Source organism: Nanorana parkeri, unplaced genomic scaffold, assembly GCF_000935625.1.
Source record: "Nanorana parkeri isolate BGI_ZX_2015 unplaced genomic scaffold, ASM93562v1 scaffold832, whole genome shotgun sequence".
NCBI lineage: Eukaryota > Metazoa > Chordata > Amphibia > Anura > Dicroglossidae > Nanorana > Nanorana parkeri.
This window is the reverse complement of record NW_017307100.1, coordinates 548,704-566,386: the sequence shown is the minus strand read 5'-3', so window position 1 is coordinate 566,386 and position 17,683 is coordinate 548,704. Positions and strand designations below refer to the sequence as shown.

Genomic DNA, 17,683 nt, shown 5'->3' with positions numbered 1-17,683 from the left:
TAAACACAGCAGGCAGTGGGCGGGTGCAATAGTCGGCCTGCTACAGTGGCGTTGGCTGCCAGTTGGTCTTTCGTCCCCGCTGGGTGCCGGCTGCAACAGTCTGTGTCCCCTCCGATCCCCGCTACCTCTGCCAATGCAAGCAGGGGAGAGCATCAGGGATCAGAGGGGGCACAAACTGCAGCATGCAGCGGGCTCCCAGTGGGGAGGAGAGAGCTGCAGGGGAGGTTTGGGGGAGCTCTCCTCACTGATGAGGAACCATCTGCAGGGGTCTGTGAAACAGTAGATAGTTAAAGCAATAAAGATGATTGAGGATACATCAGTTTGGTACCTAGATAAGTTAAACTGTCAGAGATCCCGCGAAAGAGAGTGCTTGAGTGTCATTTAGTTCATGGCCTCCGCAGCCTTGCTGTGTTGTTTTCCCCATATCACAAATATGTGACGAGGTACCATTGACTCTCCTCCCGCACCGCCCCGCTCGACCTCCTGTGACAGGCAGAGGAGTCAGGTTGGAGAGCAGATTACAAGCACTTGGCACACATTGCTCCACTTTTAGCAGGTCAGCACAACTCATCCGAAATCAGAGCAGTGTATGGCCAGCTTTAATTCGTTTATATACCTTTTGGAGCTCAGCATGGTTAGCTTGTAGAGATCTGTTGACATGTACTGATAAAAACATTTTACTTGACTAGAATATGCTAATTTTGTGTTTTGCCCAGATATGAGTTACACACCCAGTATATTTTACACACACAAAATAGGTCTTTCTTGTACATTCTTATCTCTACCAGCAAGTATGCATTCCACCAATTTATGTTACACAAAATTTAATGTTACACAATATAATTCCTGTATACGTTTGTATGTTGTATATTTTGACTATTTGTATGATTCTACCTTCACATCTTCCACTCTCACTGAAGGATTTTTTATGTATTTTATGTTATGGAGAATTGAACAGAAGCTGGAAATTTCCAAGTTGGGAACAAACCGGGGACAAACTTCTGGAATCTCTCCAATAGATGCATAGTTTCATGTTTAGTACTAGGGATGTCCTGATGCAGGCTATTTGTACTCGTGAAAATGCCCCGGTACTAAAGGCCGATAGTGGCCCTTTAAATTTTAAAAAACGAGCAGCTGCCTGAAGTCCCAAACTTGCTGGGGACCTTGCGGCAGCTTTTGGACAGCGCCGGTCTGGCCCCACATCTCCTTCCTGGCGCCCGCAGAGCACTTGACAGCCCCACACCAGCCCATACAGTCCTGGAGCCCGGCATCCACTCATTCATCCCTGGGGAGTCCAGCATCTGCCTGCAGAGCCTGGCACCCACCTGTACAGTGCAGGCCTGGCGAGGCCCGAACACAGCTTTTATAATTGCTGTATAATCATAGATTGATGGGATCTTTAGTCCTCTGTTGCTGGTTGCCATTCTCCATTGCTTAATGATCATGGATTGTGTTACAGTTCTTCATAATTATAAAGAAACTGCCCTAAAATCATTAAGTCTGTATTGTTTTAGAAAAAATTACACATGTCTCTTTTTAAGAAAAAGTATTGGTATTGGTATGGGCAAATACCTGAGGGAAAGAACTTGTACTTGGTCTTGAAAATAAAAATGGTATTGGGATATCCCTATTTAGTACCTTTTGCAATTTCAGAGAAAAAGATTTATCCTGCCAGAAATCTAGTGAGCTTACAATGCTGCATTACATTTTTAGCCCTGCAAAGTTCTCTGTGAACTGCAAAACACCTCTTCCCTACATTTTGCAGATGAGGAGAGGGGAAGGTAGTCCTACCTTACTTTTTTTCCTAGGGTTACAATGGTGCTTTTCCATAGAGAACAATACAGTGAATGAGCGTATATAAAGGAAAAATGGCTTAAAAGAAAAGTAATACAGCCATCACATATATATAAAGGAAAAATGGCTAGAAAGAAAAGTAATACAGCCACCACATATATAGACTGGAATTCTCCAATATATAAAATGTTTGTGATCGGGTTTAGGTACACTTAAAGGAAAGGAAAAAGCATACACTTAAAGGGAGAGAAAAAACTCCCTGGAACTTTTAGCCATAATGTGCTGGTATGCTCAGCGGTCATTTTCTGGGTACTTTATTGGCTGAGCCCCAATGAAGTATCTTCTGTCAAGAATCATACTGAGCCTGCTTCTCAGCATTTTTCCCCACTTTTTTGCTGGAACTGTTTGTGTGTGCGAGGTCATCTAACTGTAAGGCCATACATATGTACTATAAATACACATGATTATATGTAATGAGTAACTGTAGAACATTATTCTATATAGTAAAGTTATGCAGGAAAATAAGCATGTAAAATGTAAGGTACTTTACAGTGGAAAAGGTGGTGTGTCTTTTGCAAACGGGTACGTGAATTTGGCATAAGCACTGCCATTTGCAGCAACGGAGGTGCAGTGAGGCCGAAGTATGCCATATTGGTATGCTGAACTGGTTGTCTTCTCCTATATATATATAATTTGTAAATGAATTTAGTTCTGTAGACAGGCTTTTTTCATCAGAGCAGCTAAGAGTAGACCGCTAAACACATTAAAAGAAGGTCCACCTGCTGGCTATAAATCAAAATACAACAATATTTTAAATGAATGTACTAAAATCATTTTTATGATATTACTAAAAATAATAAAATTAAATGCAAAACATTAATTGCCTTTATTGTAATGACAACTGCACTGGATTATTTACTGCACTGTAGATATGCTATATACTGTATATACACAATTGAAGCATGAAACACTATGTTTTGAAACAGGTTTTATAGTTTGTAATCTAATGCTTGTGCAGTTATTTATACAGTATACTGGAAACAATTGTGTGATGAGCTTTAGTGGGCTGTAGAAAATTTTGCAACACTGCAATTAAGTTAATTATTTAGTGAAATCAGACAAAACTGGGATTTTTGTATTGAATTCTGTAGAGATCATTTTTCGATTTATGTATTTATTTTTACCATAGAGGTGTCCCCTCCAATGGAGTTGTTTGATGTGAATAAGGATGGTGTACCTGATATTCTCCTGTTGTCTGTGTCACCCAGTACCAACACTTCACTTGGTAAGCAGTAGTTGAGTTTAGATATGTTTATTTCTGTACATATTCTACTGTGTTCTTCAGCTAGAGATTGACTATTTACCTTTTTTCCTTGTTTTGTAGTGGCTTTAGGACAGCAGCCCAGTATTTCTGCTCTCTCAGGCATTAATGGCAGTGTGCTGTGGAAGAGAAATTCTCATGAGTACCTCAGGAGCATTCAGTGTGGGCGACTGGTATTGAAACCCCAGCAACATGACACTTGTCTTTTAACTGGAACATCCAAACTCCTTACTTTAATAAGTGCATCCACAGGTAAGAGAGGTCTCTCCATGGTTTTGTTTTCAGGGATGAGTTATTTTTTAATTTTAAAATTTGCAACATTAGATTTGTTTGACTTGATTATGAAAATGATTGTCTCTTACAGTCCGAATGTACTGAAGCAACACCAGCTGTTGGAAGTGTAGAATCCACTTGTGCAACAACATGTAGGTTTTAGGAGCATTACGATATTGGACACATCAACTTACCCTACATGATGTTAAGTCTCCATTAGGATCCTGGATTAGGGAATTTTAATCATCTAGATACAGTGCCTATAAGGGATTGATTTTACATTAGCATTTTTAAATCCCTGAACAAAATCTGAAATAGGCTTTCAGTTGGGAGGTCATGAACAGCAGAAGTAATTTGGTATCAGCGGGTCTCTACCACATTGCTGTACGCCACTTCTTAACTGAAGGGGGTTTCTAATTTCTCACTAAATATGTAAGACTCCTTTTAATAAGAATATCTAGCAAAGTATACCCTATCATGCTGGCATTTCAAATTAAAATAATTCCCTTTCCTTTATTCATCTTCTGTACCATCCTTTTTGTAGGAACGTAAACTTTTCGAAGTTCATTTTTTTAAACCATTGTGACTCACTTAGTACAGCAGGATATGGGGAGGCCACCTGCTTTGCTAAAAACTCTTACTGGACAATTGAGGGACAAAAAACAAACGGCTGCTTAGCAACTGTGCTTGCTGAGTTTGTACCCCTATTAACCCTTAAGAGCAGTCAAGTTATGCTCTTTGTGGCTTTACATAATGTTGTCCATGGCTTTTGTTGTCTTTGCATGAGAGTGGTGCTGTGTCTGGAAACACCCATGTCCAATAAAGGGATATCTACTAAAAAATTATTTCAGTTTTTGGTATATGAAGTATATTTAAATTGCCTGCCAATTTCTTGCCTGTCTCGACTCTTAAGGTGCACATACGCTATACAACCCTCGCAAGACTTTAGTCTTGCGAGGGTTATAAAGTAATTAAAAAAACGTACGATCTGCCCATCTTGGACAGGCAGATCGTACTTGCGATCATCGCAAGCCCCCCCCCCCCTGAGGAGCGGGCTTCCGATGACTGCAATGCTGAACGGGCAGTGTGTCTCACGTGGGTTTCCTCCGGGCACTCCAGTTTCCTCCCACACTCAAAAGACACGCTGGTAGGTAATTTGGCTGTTGTCTGAATTGGCCCTGGTTTGTGTATGCAGGAATGTGTATGTGAGTCTAAAAAGCCCAACTCCAGCCTTCTATGAGAGACATTGGTAACACTCTGTTGAGTGGCTCATGCAGCTATGGTATGAATTTCAGGCATGGAGCCACAGAAAATTAAGGTTCCAAGGTTAGAGGTGCGTCAAAAATCACAATGTGGTATTGTAGGGGATGGTAGAGAATGCAACATGGGAGAGAACACAAAGGTGGGTGAAAATACTGTAAACTCTGAAGTGGACAGCAACAGAGGTGGAAATTATTGCTGAGGGATGTCGCTGTTTGGGGTATCTAAGATATATAAGAAGCTGCAGGGTAACTTGGACCACCAGACTTCACCTGTAGTTAAACTATCACTTTTGGGTGGACTGATTCTTTAAACCTTTTAATGACTCATTGCTTGTGCTGTTGGGACTGGTGTTTTTGCTAGTTTTTTTTAAGCTAGTGCTTATGGAGGTAGAAAAGCTGGTGAAAGGGCTAGTGAAAAAGTGGAATTTACAGTTTGCTTGATGAAATGTGCTACAGAGCATTGCTTGATAATGTTTTGGTTTAGCATCTGCTTCAGTAGTCCTATAAATTGCCACTATATTGCCTGAAAGTCCAAACATATTTTTACTCAATAGTAATGACCATTCTGTACTTACTGCTGAAAGTGAGGGTTAGCAGCTGTGCTAGTGATTGTGTCTTTCTTTGCCAGCTTTTCTTGAGTTGTCCCTTCTTCATACAAAAATTCCCCAGCACTCGATTCAGATAGCACAGAAAACCTAACTGCAAATATACATGTGAAGCTACACTGCCCTGCCAAAGCACATCTGTAAAGTGTGATCCTTAACTCTAAAGTGTATAAATCTCAAACTGAGCCATGTATATAGCAGTGAATAAATACAAAGCAAGCTTTCCTTGGAGATAGCACAATCCTTCTTAAAGCACAACAACACAACAGATGTCCTTCCTTACCCAAGGCACCTGAAGACACCTAGTGTGTGTCTGAACCAAATGCATCAAATCAAAATATCAGCCACTCAAATCCATAATAAAACTAACAATGGAGAGGTGCACATGGATGGGGCATTACACTCAAAAATACAAGCATTCCCAAGATTTTCCCCATCAACACACAGTATATACTAGACAGTGTTGGCATCTTCCCCCTCCCTTTATAATGGTCCCTGACAGTAGTGAGGCAAATGCTGGACCTTTTTCACATTGCTGCACAAATGTCAAAACTTTGCATTAATGAAGGGGCAACAGTGCTACCAGTTGTAAGAAGTTTACTCAGAAAGCCCTAAAAAATGTGGATTATGGATTGTCTGGTGCACAGGGTTGTTGTGCCACACATGACAAGAAGCTAACCTTGGATTGTATAATCGGATTGGCCCTGTAGATTCAGTTTGACCTCCTAAAGCAAGCAGTGTTCTGTCTTGCATTAAGAAGGGAATGTATTGCAGGGACAAGTCTATAATTTTGCCACTTTACAGATCACTGGTTCAGCCACATCTGGAGTATGCGGTCAAGTTTTGGTCACCGATACTCAGAAAAGATGTCCTTGAGCTGGAAAAAGTCCAGCAGAGGGCAACCAAACTCATTAAGGGGTTTGAGGACCTGAGCTATGAAACAAGGTTGTTAAAATTTAAATATGTTTTCTTTGGAGGTTAGGAGATTAAGGGGACATGATTTTCCTGTATGAACTATTCAAGGGCGACAGCAACATTATTAACAAACTGTTTACGGTTAGCTCCGTAACAAAGACCAGAGGGCACAACCAAAAATTGGTGGACAAAAAAAATTCAACACACAGGGCGCAAGCGGTTCTTTACAGTAAGAGCGGTTAAGGTCTGGAACTCGCTACCGCAGGAAGTGAATCCTGGAAGTGTGGAATCATTCAAGAAACTCCTGAACGAGTTCCTCAGAGACAATAATATACAGGGGTACAGGTACGCCTAAGAGCAAAATCATACATGGACTAATGCACACTCACACACCAACTCAAACATAAATGCATACACACAATAGGTTGGACTTATGTCTTTATTCACCCTCAAATACTATGTAACTGACCGTGAGTGCTGTCAACATGATCCTGCATAATGTATGTTTGACTTTGTGTTTAGCAGTAACCACAACACTGTTGCATAGAGTTAATAACATCTAGTTATAGGAAAATGTGCAGCCTATTACAGGAATTAGGCTTGATTTAGAACCTTGAGCTTACAACATTGCTTGTGTTAGACGTTTTTAGATTGTTTTCGATGTTTTAATGTGTGTCATGGCAATACACAGTAAAGGCGCCCTTAGCTCAGCTAGAGAGTGAAGTCTGGACTTGCCATACACTGGACAGGTAAGTATTTAACATCTTGTTTGATAGGGTTCCTATATTTAATTTTTGGTTGCTTTTATGATGCGTTTCTAGATAACAGTATGTGGCTTGATCTCTATATGAATAGTCTATGTATGGGACTGTAGGCTATACCTTTTAGCCAGTACACGATAACACTCTAAGAAATAGTGGGCATTGTATACTGAGCTATGCAGTACTAGCATCTGGCTCTTCGTTGGAAAATGTATTGAATGGGTGAAATAACACAGGGAACAGATTGGGTTGTACTCATAACACCTCTGCTTTTTGTATTATAAAGGGTCAACAATTTGGACCTTGGATAGAAGCCATGTACATCTTGAAACTATGGCAGCACCTGCTGTTTTTTTGCCAGATCTTGATGAGGATAATACCAATGACTTATTGATTCTGACAATTGGACAAAACCAAGTAAGAAACCTCTAATTGTGATTTGAAAATTAGGTTTTATTTGATTGTTCTAAATGCATAACGAATTGCACAAAATTGCTAATAGTGCTTCAAATATTTTAATAGAGATACCATTTATGAAGTGGCATGTATGCTTTACTTAAAGAGAACCAGTCACGAATAGGTCTTTACTCTTAAATTGTTATAAAATGCAGCCTCACCTCTTCGAGATTACTTGATTTTTTAAACAGAACATAGCTTTCAGCCTTAGTGTGATGCTGTAAGAGATTAGTCACACCTGTATGTTGAATGTGCCTTTTACATGCGTGTTATCTTTAATTCCCATCCCATTCATATTGAATGCAATGCACCAAAGATGCTGTGTGCCACACTATACCTTAACGCAATGCACCACATTAACACAGATCATGCACATCTGTGCGTTGTGGTGTGTAACAATACACTGGCACTGCAATGCGTTTTGTTAGTCATTGGGGTGCTTTTCAAAATAGCAATGCACCGCAGTGCACGCATTGCTGTACATTTGCTGTAACGCACAGTAAGGCACGCATTTTACAGTGTGTTCATGCAACACAAGGCTTTTTTGATTGAAAGTTTTTTTTACTCTCCTCAAACAGCCTGAATAGTGCTTTAATTGTCAGTCTGATACTGAGACAAGGAAATAATACAAGAAGATACCGGCACACCTGAGAGGCATGGCTGTGCCATGAAAATATCAGAATGCTGGAAATTCAAATTCCTACAAATGCTCATTCCTGACCAGTTCTCTTTTAAATAGTGTATTTTATGGCATTTTCCTCCCCTATCATATTAGTGAGTTTTTTCGTTGTCTTGAACCACCTTTTTTCACCCCTTCTCACAATTCTTCACTTTTCTATGTCCTCCTGGTCCCATCTCAAAATGTTATTGTTGCTATGGGTCATCTGTTGACACGGAGCCCTTGGTTGACTGATAAAATGGCTGCTTTAGTCATTGATTTTGTCAGTCATGCATAGTCTATTACAGTCCAGTTTACATAAATCTCAGAAGAGAAGTAGCACCTTCCAGAAAAATTATAAATTACATTTATCCTGGCATTGCAGTGGGCTGCTTAAAACATGGGAAGCTTATTACCATTAGGACGTCAGTTCTGGCCCATTGTCCATATCTTTGGCAGAGTGCCAGTGGGCAGAAGAATCTGCTTCCCTTTTTGTGACCTGTTCCGAGTTTACTTCATTGCACATGTATTCAGCCAGAATAGTAATATTGCTCACTCCCAAGTTTAATTTATGATGGCAATTTGATAAGCTGCTTGTGCTGCTTGTTCTGGGGCTTTCTCATCCTTGAGTATCCCATTGCCAACAGTAAAGCTAGGTTGAGGTAAACCATGTTTGGGCCGTATGGATATATTTGGTTAGGTAAAGCGATGCAATAACTAAAGCAAAAAAAAAGAAAGCATTTAAAAAACATAATCTGAAAACATAAAAGGATTATTTGCTGATTAAGATTATTCCTTTCTCGTGTTTCTTACTTGTAGCCAGATCTCGGTTTCCTCTTGGTGTCTGGTCTTACTGGGAAGCCTTTGGGTGGAATTGTAAAATACAACAGGATGGGAGAAGGAAAGGTTATAGACCCCCAGGCATACTACACCAGCCAAGGGGCTATTTACATTCTTTTTGGATTTGGTAAGAAAACTTGTTTAGAAATGTAATTGAAGCTGTATCAGTAAAATGCTCATGTAAGTGTATGAATACTGATGAAATACACCTTTGGAGATTTTTACTCATTGTTGCATGGATGGAGGCAATTATAAGCAAAATAGTTGAAAAAATATAAAAAAAATATAAGCAAAGAATTGAAACAAATCAAAGGCCATTATCTGCACCCTCCAATCAGCATTCAGTCCTCGTTTTCACCTGTACCTGAAAAGTGAAACCTAGAATACCTTATAGCAGGTTGGTGTAAGAAGCAGATTGACTGCTTTTCCAGCTTTTTGCAAATAAAAACCAGGAGTGAGAGATTCTTACTGAATGTCCTCCATTTTGTGTGCTCATACCAGGAAATTAAACCAGGTGTGTTCCATTGCTATTTTAAGTACATTTGGTTTAAAAATTACTGTATTTATAAAGCTAATATTCTTTTTATGATTATTTCAACCCATACGTTTTGAGAATGTGCCACGTTGCTCATCTACATTATATCTTCTCCTAGGGAATATCCAGGTAGTAGCATTAAGAGATATCTATGCACAGGCTAAAAACCGAGATAGTTTCCCAAGTGTATTACAGAAGAAAGAGCCTGACTGGGAGAAGAGAAGGTCTCTCAATCTCTCTGAGTTGATCAGTGTTTACAGGTATGTAAGGTTTGGCATGTTTCTATGTGAATGGCCTAATGAGTTCAGTGGCAAAAGTGAGCCTACTATATTGATCAAGTTCAGGGTTATGATTAATCATATTCTTGTTAGATTTTCTGTTTGGTCACTTCTTCTGCATGTTTTTTTCCCCAGTTGGATGTAGTGTGTTGTAATATACATTACGGCCACTAGATGGAGCTAAGAAGCAAAGAAAATAAGTATTTCCTATGCTGCTTACCTCCATCTAGTGGCCGTAATGTATTACAATACACTACATTTGAACTGGGGGGAAAAATACATTATTTTTGGCATTATTCGCCCAGAACAAACATTCACAGATATTTGCAGGGTGAATTGTTTATACATAGACCCCTTAGTGTTAGGATCAACACATACACTAAACTTAACAATTTACAGAGGAAAGTAACTGTTAAAATGTCTATTCAGAATGGCTAATGTCCCCAACCACCTAGTTGTAGAAATCAGGTGGTGATTGGCTACCAATTGGTGGCAATTTAGCCGTAGAGAGACCCGTTGCTATCAGCCAAAAATGTCAAAACTAGGAATTAGGCCTTTGCCTATTGAGTGGTTTACTTAGTACAATACAAGTTAGTTTGTTCAGTACAACTGCTCAACAGTCTACTTAGCGCCTACAAAGCCATGCCCAAAAAATTTATAGACATTTATATATTGTATATGTATATTTTCATCACCTAAGCAGACACCTCAGTGGTAGGTTTATCTTGGGGCCCAACTTGTTAGGGAAAGTTTTTTTGAGCTGCATCTGCTATAATGTGTAGGTGCTGTAGACATAACAGATCCTTGACCAACTGTAATCATTGGGATGAGGAAATAATTCTTTAAAGTTTCCCTTCTTTGAAATGACTTAAAGCTTAACTCTAGGCAGGAAAAATGCACAAATTAATGCAGCTCTGTAATCAATAATATCTATTAAAAATAAATGCAATCAGTGTATGTACCGGAATTCAATCTTGTTTTAGGCTCTTGACGTTCCTGTACATGCCAGTAGGGCTGCAACCAACTAATCGAATAATCGATAATGAGAATAGTTGTCCACTATTCTCATTATCGATTAGTTAGTTGGATCTGCTAGCTCTCTCCTTCGCGCTGGGAGGAGGGCACAGCAAGCAGAGGACAGGTGTAATAGCCAGCCTGCTATTGGCTATTGCAATTTGAAATGGCTAATAGCAGGTTGGCTATTGCACCAGCCCACTACCTGCTGTATTTACATTCAGTTGCCGTCTGCGGAATCTTGCCACTGGCAGCTGTCATTCCCTCGCTGAAGCTATTCAAGCCCCATGTGCTCACAATACAATTATTTTTTTTTAAAAGTGAGAAGAAATCATTTTCGGTTTTGGCCTGACAAATTCTGATGCGGAAGGTGCATTGCAGTGCCATTCATTTCAATGGCACCCCAAATGCGTCTCCCACCCACAGTGTGTTCGCCCGCACTGAAACCAACTGTACCGCAATGACGTGCGATTGCAAAAAAATGTGCATGCATTCTGCCATAAACTTTGTTTTAACACTGCATTTGTGTATTTTATTTTAAATTAAGGATGGTATTTATTCCATTTTAATCAATTAATCAAAAAAATATTCAGCCAACTAATCAATTATGAATATAATCATTAGTTGCAGCCCTACATGCCGAAAAAGAGAAAGTTCCAGAGAATGTAGTGTTTTATTGGATATAACAGTTCAGTCAAAAAAACCTTCAGAATATTATGTTCTTCCTCTCATCGTTTTAGCAAGGATACAGACACCTCCATACACTCGGCATATATGTCCAGTCTATATATCCAGCTACAAATATAGACAAATTTGTTACTACCCTTCCACAAAAAAAAAGAACCCACAGTTTTCTGTGAAATAACTTAAAGAACTGCTTGTTTTTCTCTAGGTGTGAAAAAAAGTTATACTCACCTGAACAGTGGAGCTGGCTTAGCTTAAAGAACTGCTCGTTTTTGTCTACGTGTGAAAAAAACATATACTTACTCTTAAAGGTTAATTAAAGTTTTAGACAAAGATGGTAACCGCATCAATTTATAACCAGCCTTTGTAGCAGGGTGCACATGAGAAGGCTTACAACAATACAAAACACAAAAAAGTCCCCAGCACACCTGCCAGATAGCCTGCAACAAAACACATTACTCTGTTAACAGTATGCGTTAAAAATCAGAGGTTTTAGTTGCACAAACCTTTGGCCAAAAATATGTAGGAGCCATACCGCCCCGTCAAGGCACCTCTGTAAAGTGTGGTCCTAACTCTATTTATATGATTCTCCAAGTGGGAGCATATTAATGCAGCCGATAAATTAAATGGAGGTGTACCTGGAGGCAGCCTACTCCTCCTCAAAAAGGTGCAGGGACGCACTGGAGGCCCAGCAACCAAAAATGCACGCTGGGACCCCCAGTGCGCCCCCACATCAAAAATAGTGAAACTAGAAAAAGATGGTAACCGCATACATTTATAACCAGCCTTTGTAGCAGGGTGCACATGAGAAGGCTTACAACAATACAAAACACAAAAAAGTCCACAGCACACCTGCCAGCTAGCCTGCAGCAAAACAAATTACCCTGTTAACAGTATGCGTTAAAAACAGAGATTTTCTAGTTGCACAAACCTGTGGCCAAAAATATGTAGGAGCCATACCGCCCGGTCAAGGCACCTCTGTAAAGTGTGGTCCTAAATCTATTTATGGGTTTCTTTTTTTTGTGTGTGTTTTGTATTAAAGTTTTGCCCGGGGGTTCTTAACTATAGTCCCAGCATCTCATATGGTTGCTATGGGGCCTAAGGATGGGAGTGGGGCCCCATTACAGAGGTTGTTTAGGCAAATTATCAATAGAAAATCTGTGCATGTGAAGATAACTAGATTAGAGAGGTTGACACTGTCTCCCCGTGAAGTCTCCAGTCTAGATGGGCTGACAGCAGGGGCACAGGATGGTTGTGGCGGAAAGTTTCTGAAGCCATGTAAAGATTAGTCGCAATGCTTTCAGTTTATGTGTTAGAAACACGTGGAAAGCAAAATACTCGTATAAGGAGATTTATTTCTGATTAAAGTGATTGGAGATTGCATTATATTTTATTTAAACTTTTCAATTATATATAAAATGTATTCTAAACAAAACACAAATCTCAGAAGCTGCACATGATTTGTGGATGGACTGCTTCCATCAGCGGCTTCTGAGACAGTTTACCTTTTACTTTCCACGTTGACCTTTTTCATGTTTTGTTCACCAAAAATATGTGCTGTACTTTCCCTTGTTCCATCTCATAATTCGTGACTTGGTGAGGTTGGGTGCCATGTGTGAGTGGGTCAGCATGACTGGATGTATCATATTTTATCCACAAATAATATTACTTAAACATTAATTTACATAAATCTGTTTATATTGGGTTTGCTTTTAAAGTACGACTATAGATAAATAGCATATACACAGCTGAAATATAAATAAGTGACCTGTTGGCTGCCAAATGATTTGTTATTCTGTACAGTTCAGAAACACTTACCCCTGCCAGACAGCATAGCCCAGTTCCTGACCTTGTTTTTCTCTCTTTTTTTTATCATCCTACAGTTTTTTAAGGTTTCTGCCTTGCACTGAAGTGTTTTTTTTAATGTTTTAATCTTTGTAGCAGGGTGCACATGAGAAGGCTTACAACAATACAAAACACAAAAAAGTCCACAGCACACCTGCCAGCTAGCCTGCAGCAAAACAAATTACCCTGTTAACAGTATGCGTTAAAAACAGAGATTTTCTAGTTGCACAAACCTGTGGCCAAAAATATGTAGGAGCCATACCGCCCGGTCAAGGCACCTCTGTAAAGTGTGGTCCTAAATCTATTTATGGGTTTCTTTTTTTTGTGTGTGTTTTGTATTAAAGTTTTGCCCGGGGGTTCTTAACTATAGTCCCAGCATCTCATATGGTTGCTATGGGGCCTAAGGATGGGAGTGGGGCCCCATTACAGAGGTTGTTTAGGCAAATTATCAATAGAAAATCTGTGCATGTGAAGATAACTAGATTAGAGAGGTTGACACTGTCTCCCCGTGAAGTCTCCAGTCTAGATGGGCTGACAGCAGGGGCACAGGATGGTTGTGGCGGAAAGTTTCTGAAGCCATGTAAAGATTAGTCGCAATGCTTTCAGTTTATGTGTTAGAAACACGTGGAAAGCAAAATACTCGTATAAGGAGATTTATTTCTGATTAAAGTGATTGGAGATTGCATTATATTTTATTTAAACTTTTCAATTATATATAAAATGTATTCTAAACAAAACACAAATCTCAGAAGCTGCACATGATTTGTGGATGGACTGCTTCCATCAGCGGCTTCTGAGACAGTTTACCTTTTACTTTCCACGTTGACCTTTTTCATGTTTTGTTCACCAAAAATATGTGCTGTACTTTCCCTTGTTCCATCTCATAATTCGTGACTTGGTGAGGTTGGGTGCCATGTGTGAGTGGGTCAGCATGACTGGATGTATCATATTTTATCCACAAATAATATTACTTAAACATTAATTTACATAAATCTGTTTATATTGGGTTTGCTTTTAAAGTACGACTATAGATAAATAGCATATACACAGCTGAAATATAAATAAGTGACCTGTTGGCTGCCAAATGATTTGTTATTCTGTACAGTTCAGAAACACTTACCCCTGCCAGACAGCATAGCCCAGTTCCTGACCTTGTTTTTCTCTCTTTTTTTTATCATCCTACAGTTTTTTAAGGTTTCTGCCTTGCACTGAAGTGTTTTTTTTAATGTTTTAAGTGACGATATGCACTTAAAGTGTAAATCCACATTGTGGGCTTTAATGTCCTCCCTCATGCCTGCTGACAAGTCAAACACTTACCTCTCCTTGTCCTGCTGTGCAGCCTGTTCAGCACTCTGTAAAATCTCAATAGTTGAATCTTGCTCCTCCTGCACATGCACGCCATGATCTTTATTTGTTCTAATGGAAGTTCTTACACCATTCATCTAGAATACAGACTTTGTCGTAATGAATACAGATTGTGGCATGAAGAAAGAGAAGAATCTAATGGCTAAGATCTTAAGAATAGTCTGTGCAACGCTGTACATGCTGCACAGCAAAATTCTCATTGAATTAGGGACAAGTTAAAGTGATATTAAAGCCAAAACGTTTTTGATCTATTTCAAATGCTGATGATCCCTTACAATGGATGATGTTCAGGGAAGCAGAGCTGAGATAATTGGAACCGTTCTGAAAAATGATGACTTGGCAAAAATGTAAAGAAATACTTTGCTGGGCAATGTATATTTGTTTGAACTGGATTCATTGTTGGGGAAAAAAGGTTTAGCGTTCAATACTACTTTTATTGTCTTGTCAGAGGATGACCACTAACTCTGGGCATCCTATTTGTTACGTTTATAGTGCGGATGTGGAATTTCTGCAGACAATACCAGTTTTTGGAAGCAACTGTAGTGACCTGCTTGTTACCACAAAAGAGGGACTGTTTGTTCTGAGGGGGCAAGACTTGGAGCAGAAATGGAGCATCGCTCTGAAGAACATTTATAGGTTTGTAGCCTTCACAAGTGTTCCTCATGGCAAATATTGTTTTATCATTTCTCTAAGCTGTTTCTCTGAATAGATAAAAATGCTAATTTTAGTAATTACCTGTTTTAAATAAGTAAGAACATAGATGCTCACTCCTTTAAGTTAAATCCAGGTTTCTTCTTGTTCTGGATCCTACGGTTTGTAATACATTGCCGCTTACTAGTCCTTAGATGATGCCTGCATTAGTTTTTCTTTTTAGGCTTTTTATTTCTTTATTTTTACCTGGTAATTCTTAGCTTTGGAGTTAGGTCAGTGTTAAGAATCGTTTTCAGGTAAGTACTATAACTAGGGATGTACTGATACCAGTATCAATGCAGATACTGGGCATTTCCAGGATTACTTGTACTCATGAAAATGTACCGACACTAAGCACAGATACCATCACTGTACATTTTTTAAACCTAAGCCGGCGCATTTCTAAATATTACTGCTTTCTGTATGTGGCCACAGAGAAAGTTACAAGAGATCTTTCCAGTTAGGTCAGAGACCACAATAAAGAGCTGACACAAGTTTTACCCTTCGTCGTTCGAAACTACAGTTGGGCTTTAGGATGATGCCACTTTTGCTCTCAAAGAGGTAGGGGGTGACTACTCTGACGCATTCAGGTCTCTGTTTCACATCTTCCTTCCTTCTGAGACTTCAGCTGATTAGAGCTCCAACTTCTTGGCTAGAAGTGGAAATATAAAAAGTTCATATGCAGAATTTCAATATTTGCAATCTATTTTGTTCCTAATGGTCATGAAAAATAAGATATATTGAAAAAACACTTGCATAACATTTGCTTTGAAGGTTTCACATTCACCTATAAAGCTTAAAAAATATATTTAAAGGACAATTATTCCCTTGCGTTTTTTTCCATATATCTACTGCTAGCAAGCAGTAGATATATGCAAAAACATTTTAAAAAGTTAACAATTGGGCTATTTGGTCGGGGATGGAGCTACTTTTTTCGGACTCTTAAGCTGTGTGAGCGCTTTAGTACATAGATGCTGGACAGAAAGTCTTCTATTGATATAGATATGGAGGAGATCATAACAAATGTTTGCTTCAGACATAGGCGGATCCCTAGGCCAGATATTCCTCTCAGACTGTTCTGATTTTTGATTTTAGTGATGGGGGATAAATTGGCAAGAATAGGTGGATAGATATGCTCTGTTGTACAGAACTATTATATATTGTGTGTATGGCCTCTAGTGATCCCCTCCTACTACTTGATTATGGTAATGTGGAAGAAACGGTAATGCAATGGTATGCTATACTGATTGTGCATCATGTGCTATTTTATTGTTTTATTGTACCGTATATACTCGAGTATAAGCCGTCCCGAGTATAAGCCGAGGTACTGAAAATTAAAATACTTTGAAAGTTAAAGTTAACAAAAACGTTAAAACTTACCTGTGTCTCTGCCGCATGCTCCCGTCCAAAGATCTGAATATTCTTGGACGGCCGCAAAGGATCATGGGGTGGGCACTTGTGCAGTAGAGAGCTTTGGCCGAGAGAAGAGGAGAGACACAGGGTAAGTCAATGCAGGCAGACCGGCAGCGTGCACGCGCACAGACACGGTGGGACACAGAAGACACAGCAGTCAGCGCTGGAGGGACTCCTGAAAACTACTGGACAGAAGAAGATGATCAGATCAAGAGGCATTAAGGTAAGTCCTTCATAAAGCAATGGGGGGGGGATACAGAATATAAATTTAAAGTCTAAAGGATAAATGTGTTTTTTTTTTGGTCAACATTTCATTATTTAAGGCTACAGATAATCCAAGATATATTTTAGCGTGTCGTATAATACAATTTATGATATCATTGGTGTACAGAGCATTAACATTTATTCAGTTTTTAGTTTTGTATTTGATTATTTTTTTCACAGACTGACATATTCTTCTCTTTCTATAGTATTCCTCAGCCTGGTTACTTTAACACTGATGGGAATCTGGATTTCTTTGTACAAATTCAGAGTAGCAATGATCGGAAAAAGGTATGTGTTCATATTCTGGACAGAATATACTATTGTGTGTTTTTATAGTTCTCAGAAAGGTCATACTACTAAAAGGAGAAATTAAGCTCGTGCTATGTGGAGGCAACCTAACCAAATAAATGCAGAAACAACATTTTCCATCATTTCTCCTTTGAGTTGCTCTAGGTCAGGGGTAGCCAAACTTTGGCCCTCCAGCTGTGGTGAAACTACAAATCCCATAAGGCTATACAATGCATGTGCTTTACTGATCCATACAGAGCAGTGCATTTTGCAAAAAGAGGATTTTGGGTAGGGCTGAATCAACGAGTCAATGTTTCTCTTTATCGATTAGTTGATCCAGATCCCCTGCTTTTCTCCTCCCCACTGGGAGTCAGTGTTTCATCGGCTCTGTGTCCCCTCCGAGCCCCGCTGCTCCCAGCGGG

The 17,683-nt window shown here is 39.4% G+C and overlaps 1 protein-coding gene across 1 annotated transcript in view; it reads left to right on the top strand.

Moving 5' to 3' along the window:
* FAM234B (family with sequence similarity 234 member B) overlaps window positions 1-17,683 on the top strand; it is a 49,521-nt gene that overhangs the window by 20,373 nt on the left and 11,465 nt on the right. The window contains exons 3-9 of the mRNA XM_018565311.1: window positions 2,984-3,079; window positions 3,179-3,367; window positions 7,218-7,348; window positions 8,865-9,012; window positions 9,539-9,680; window positions 15,099-15,242; window positions 17,180-17,261. Of these exons, the coding sequence (XP_018420813.1) occupies window positions 2,984-3,079; window positions 3,179-3,367; window positions 7,218-7,348; window positions 8,865-9,012; window positions 9,539-9,680; window positions 15,099-15,242; window positions 17,180-17,261 (932 nt within the window). The remainder of the gene's footprint in view (window positions 1-2,983; window positions 3,080-3,178; window positions 3,368-7,217; window positions 7,349-8,864; window positions 9,013-9,538; window positions 9,681-15,098; window positions 15,243-17,179; window positions 17,262-17,683) is intronic.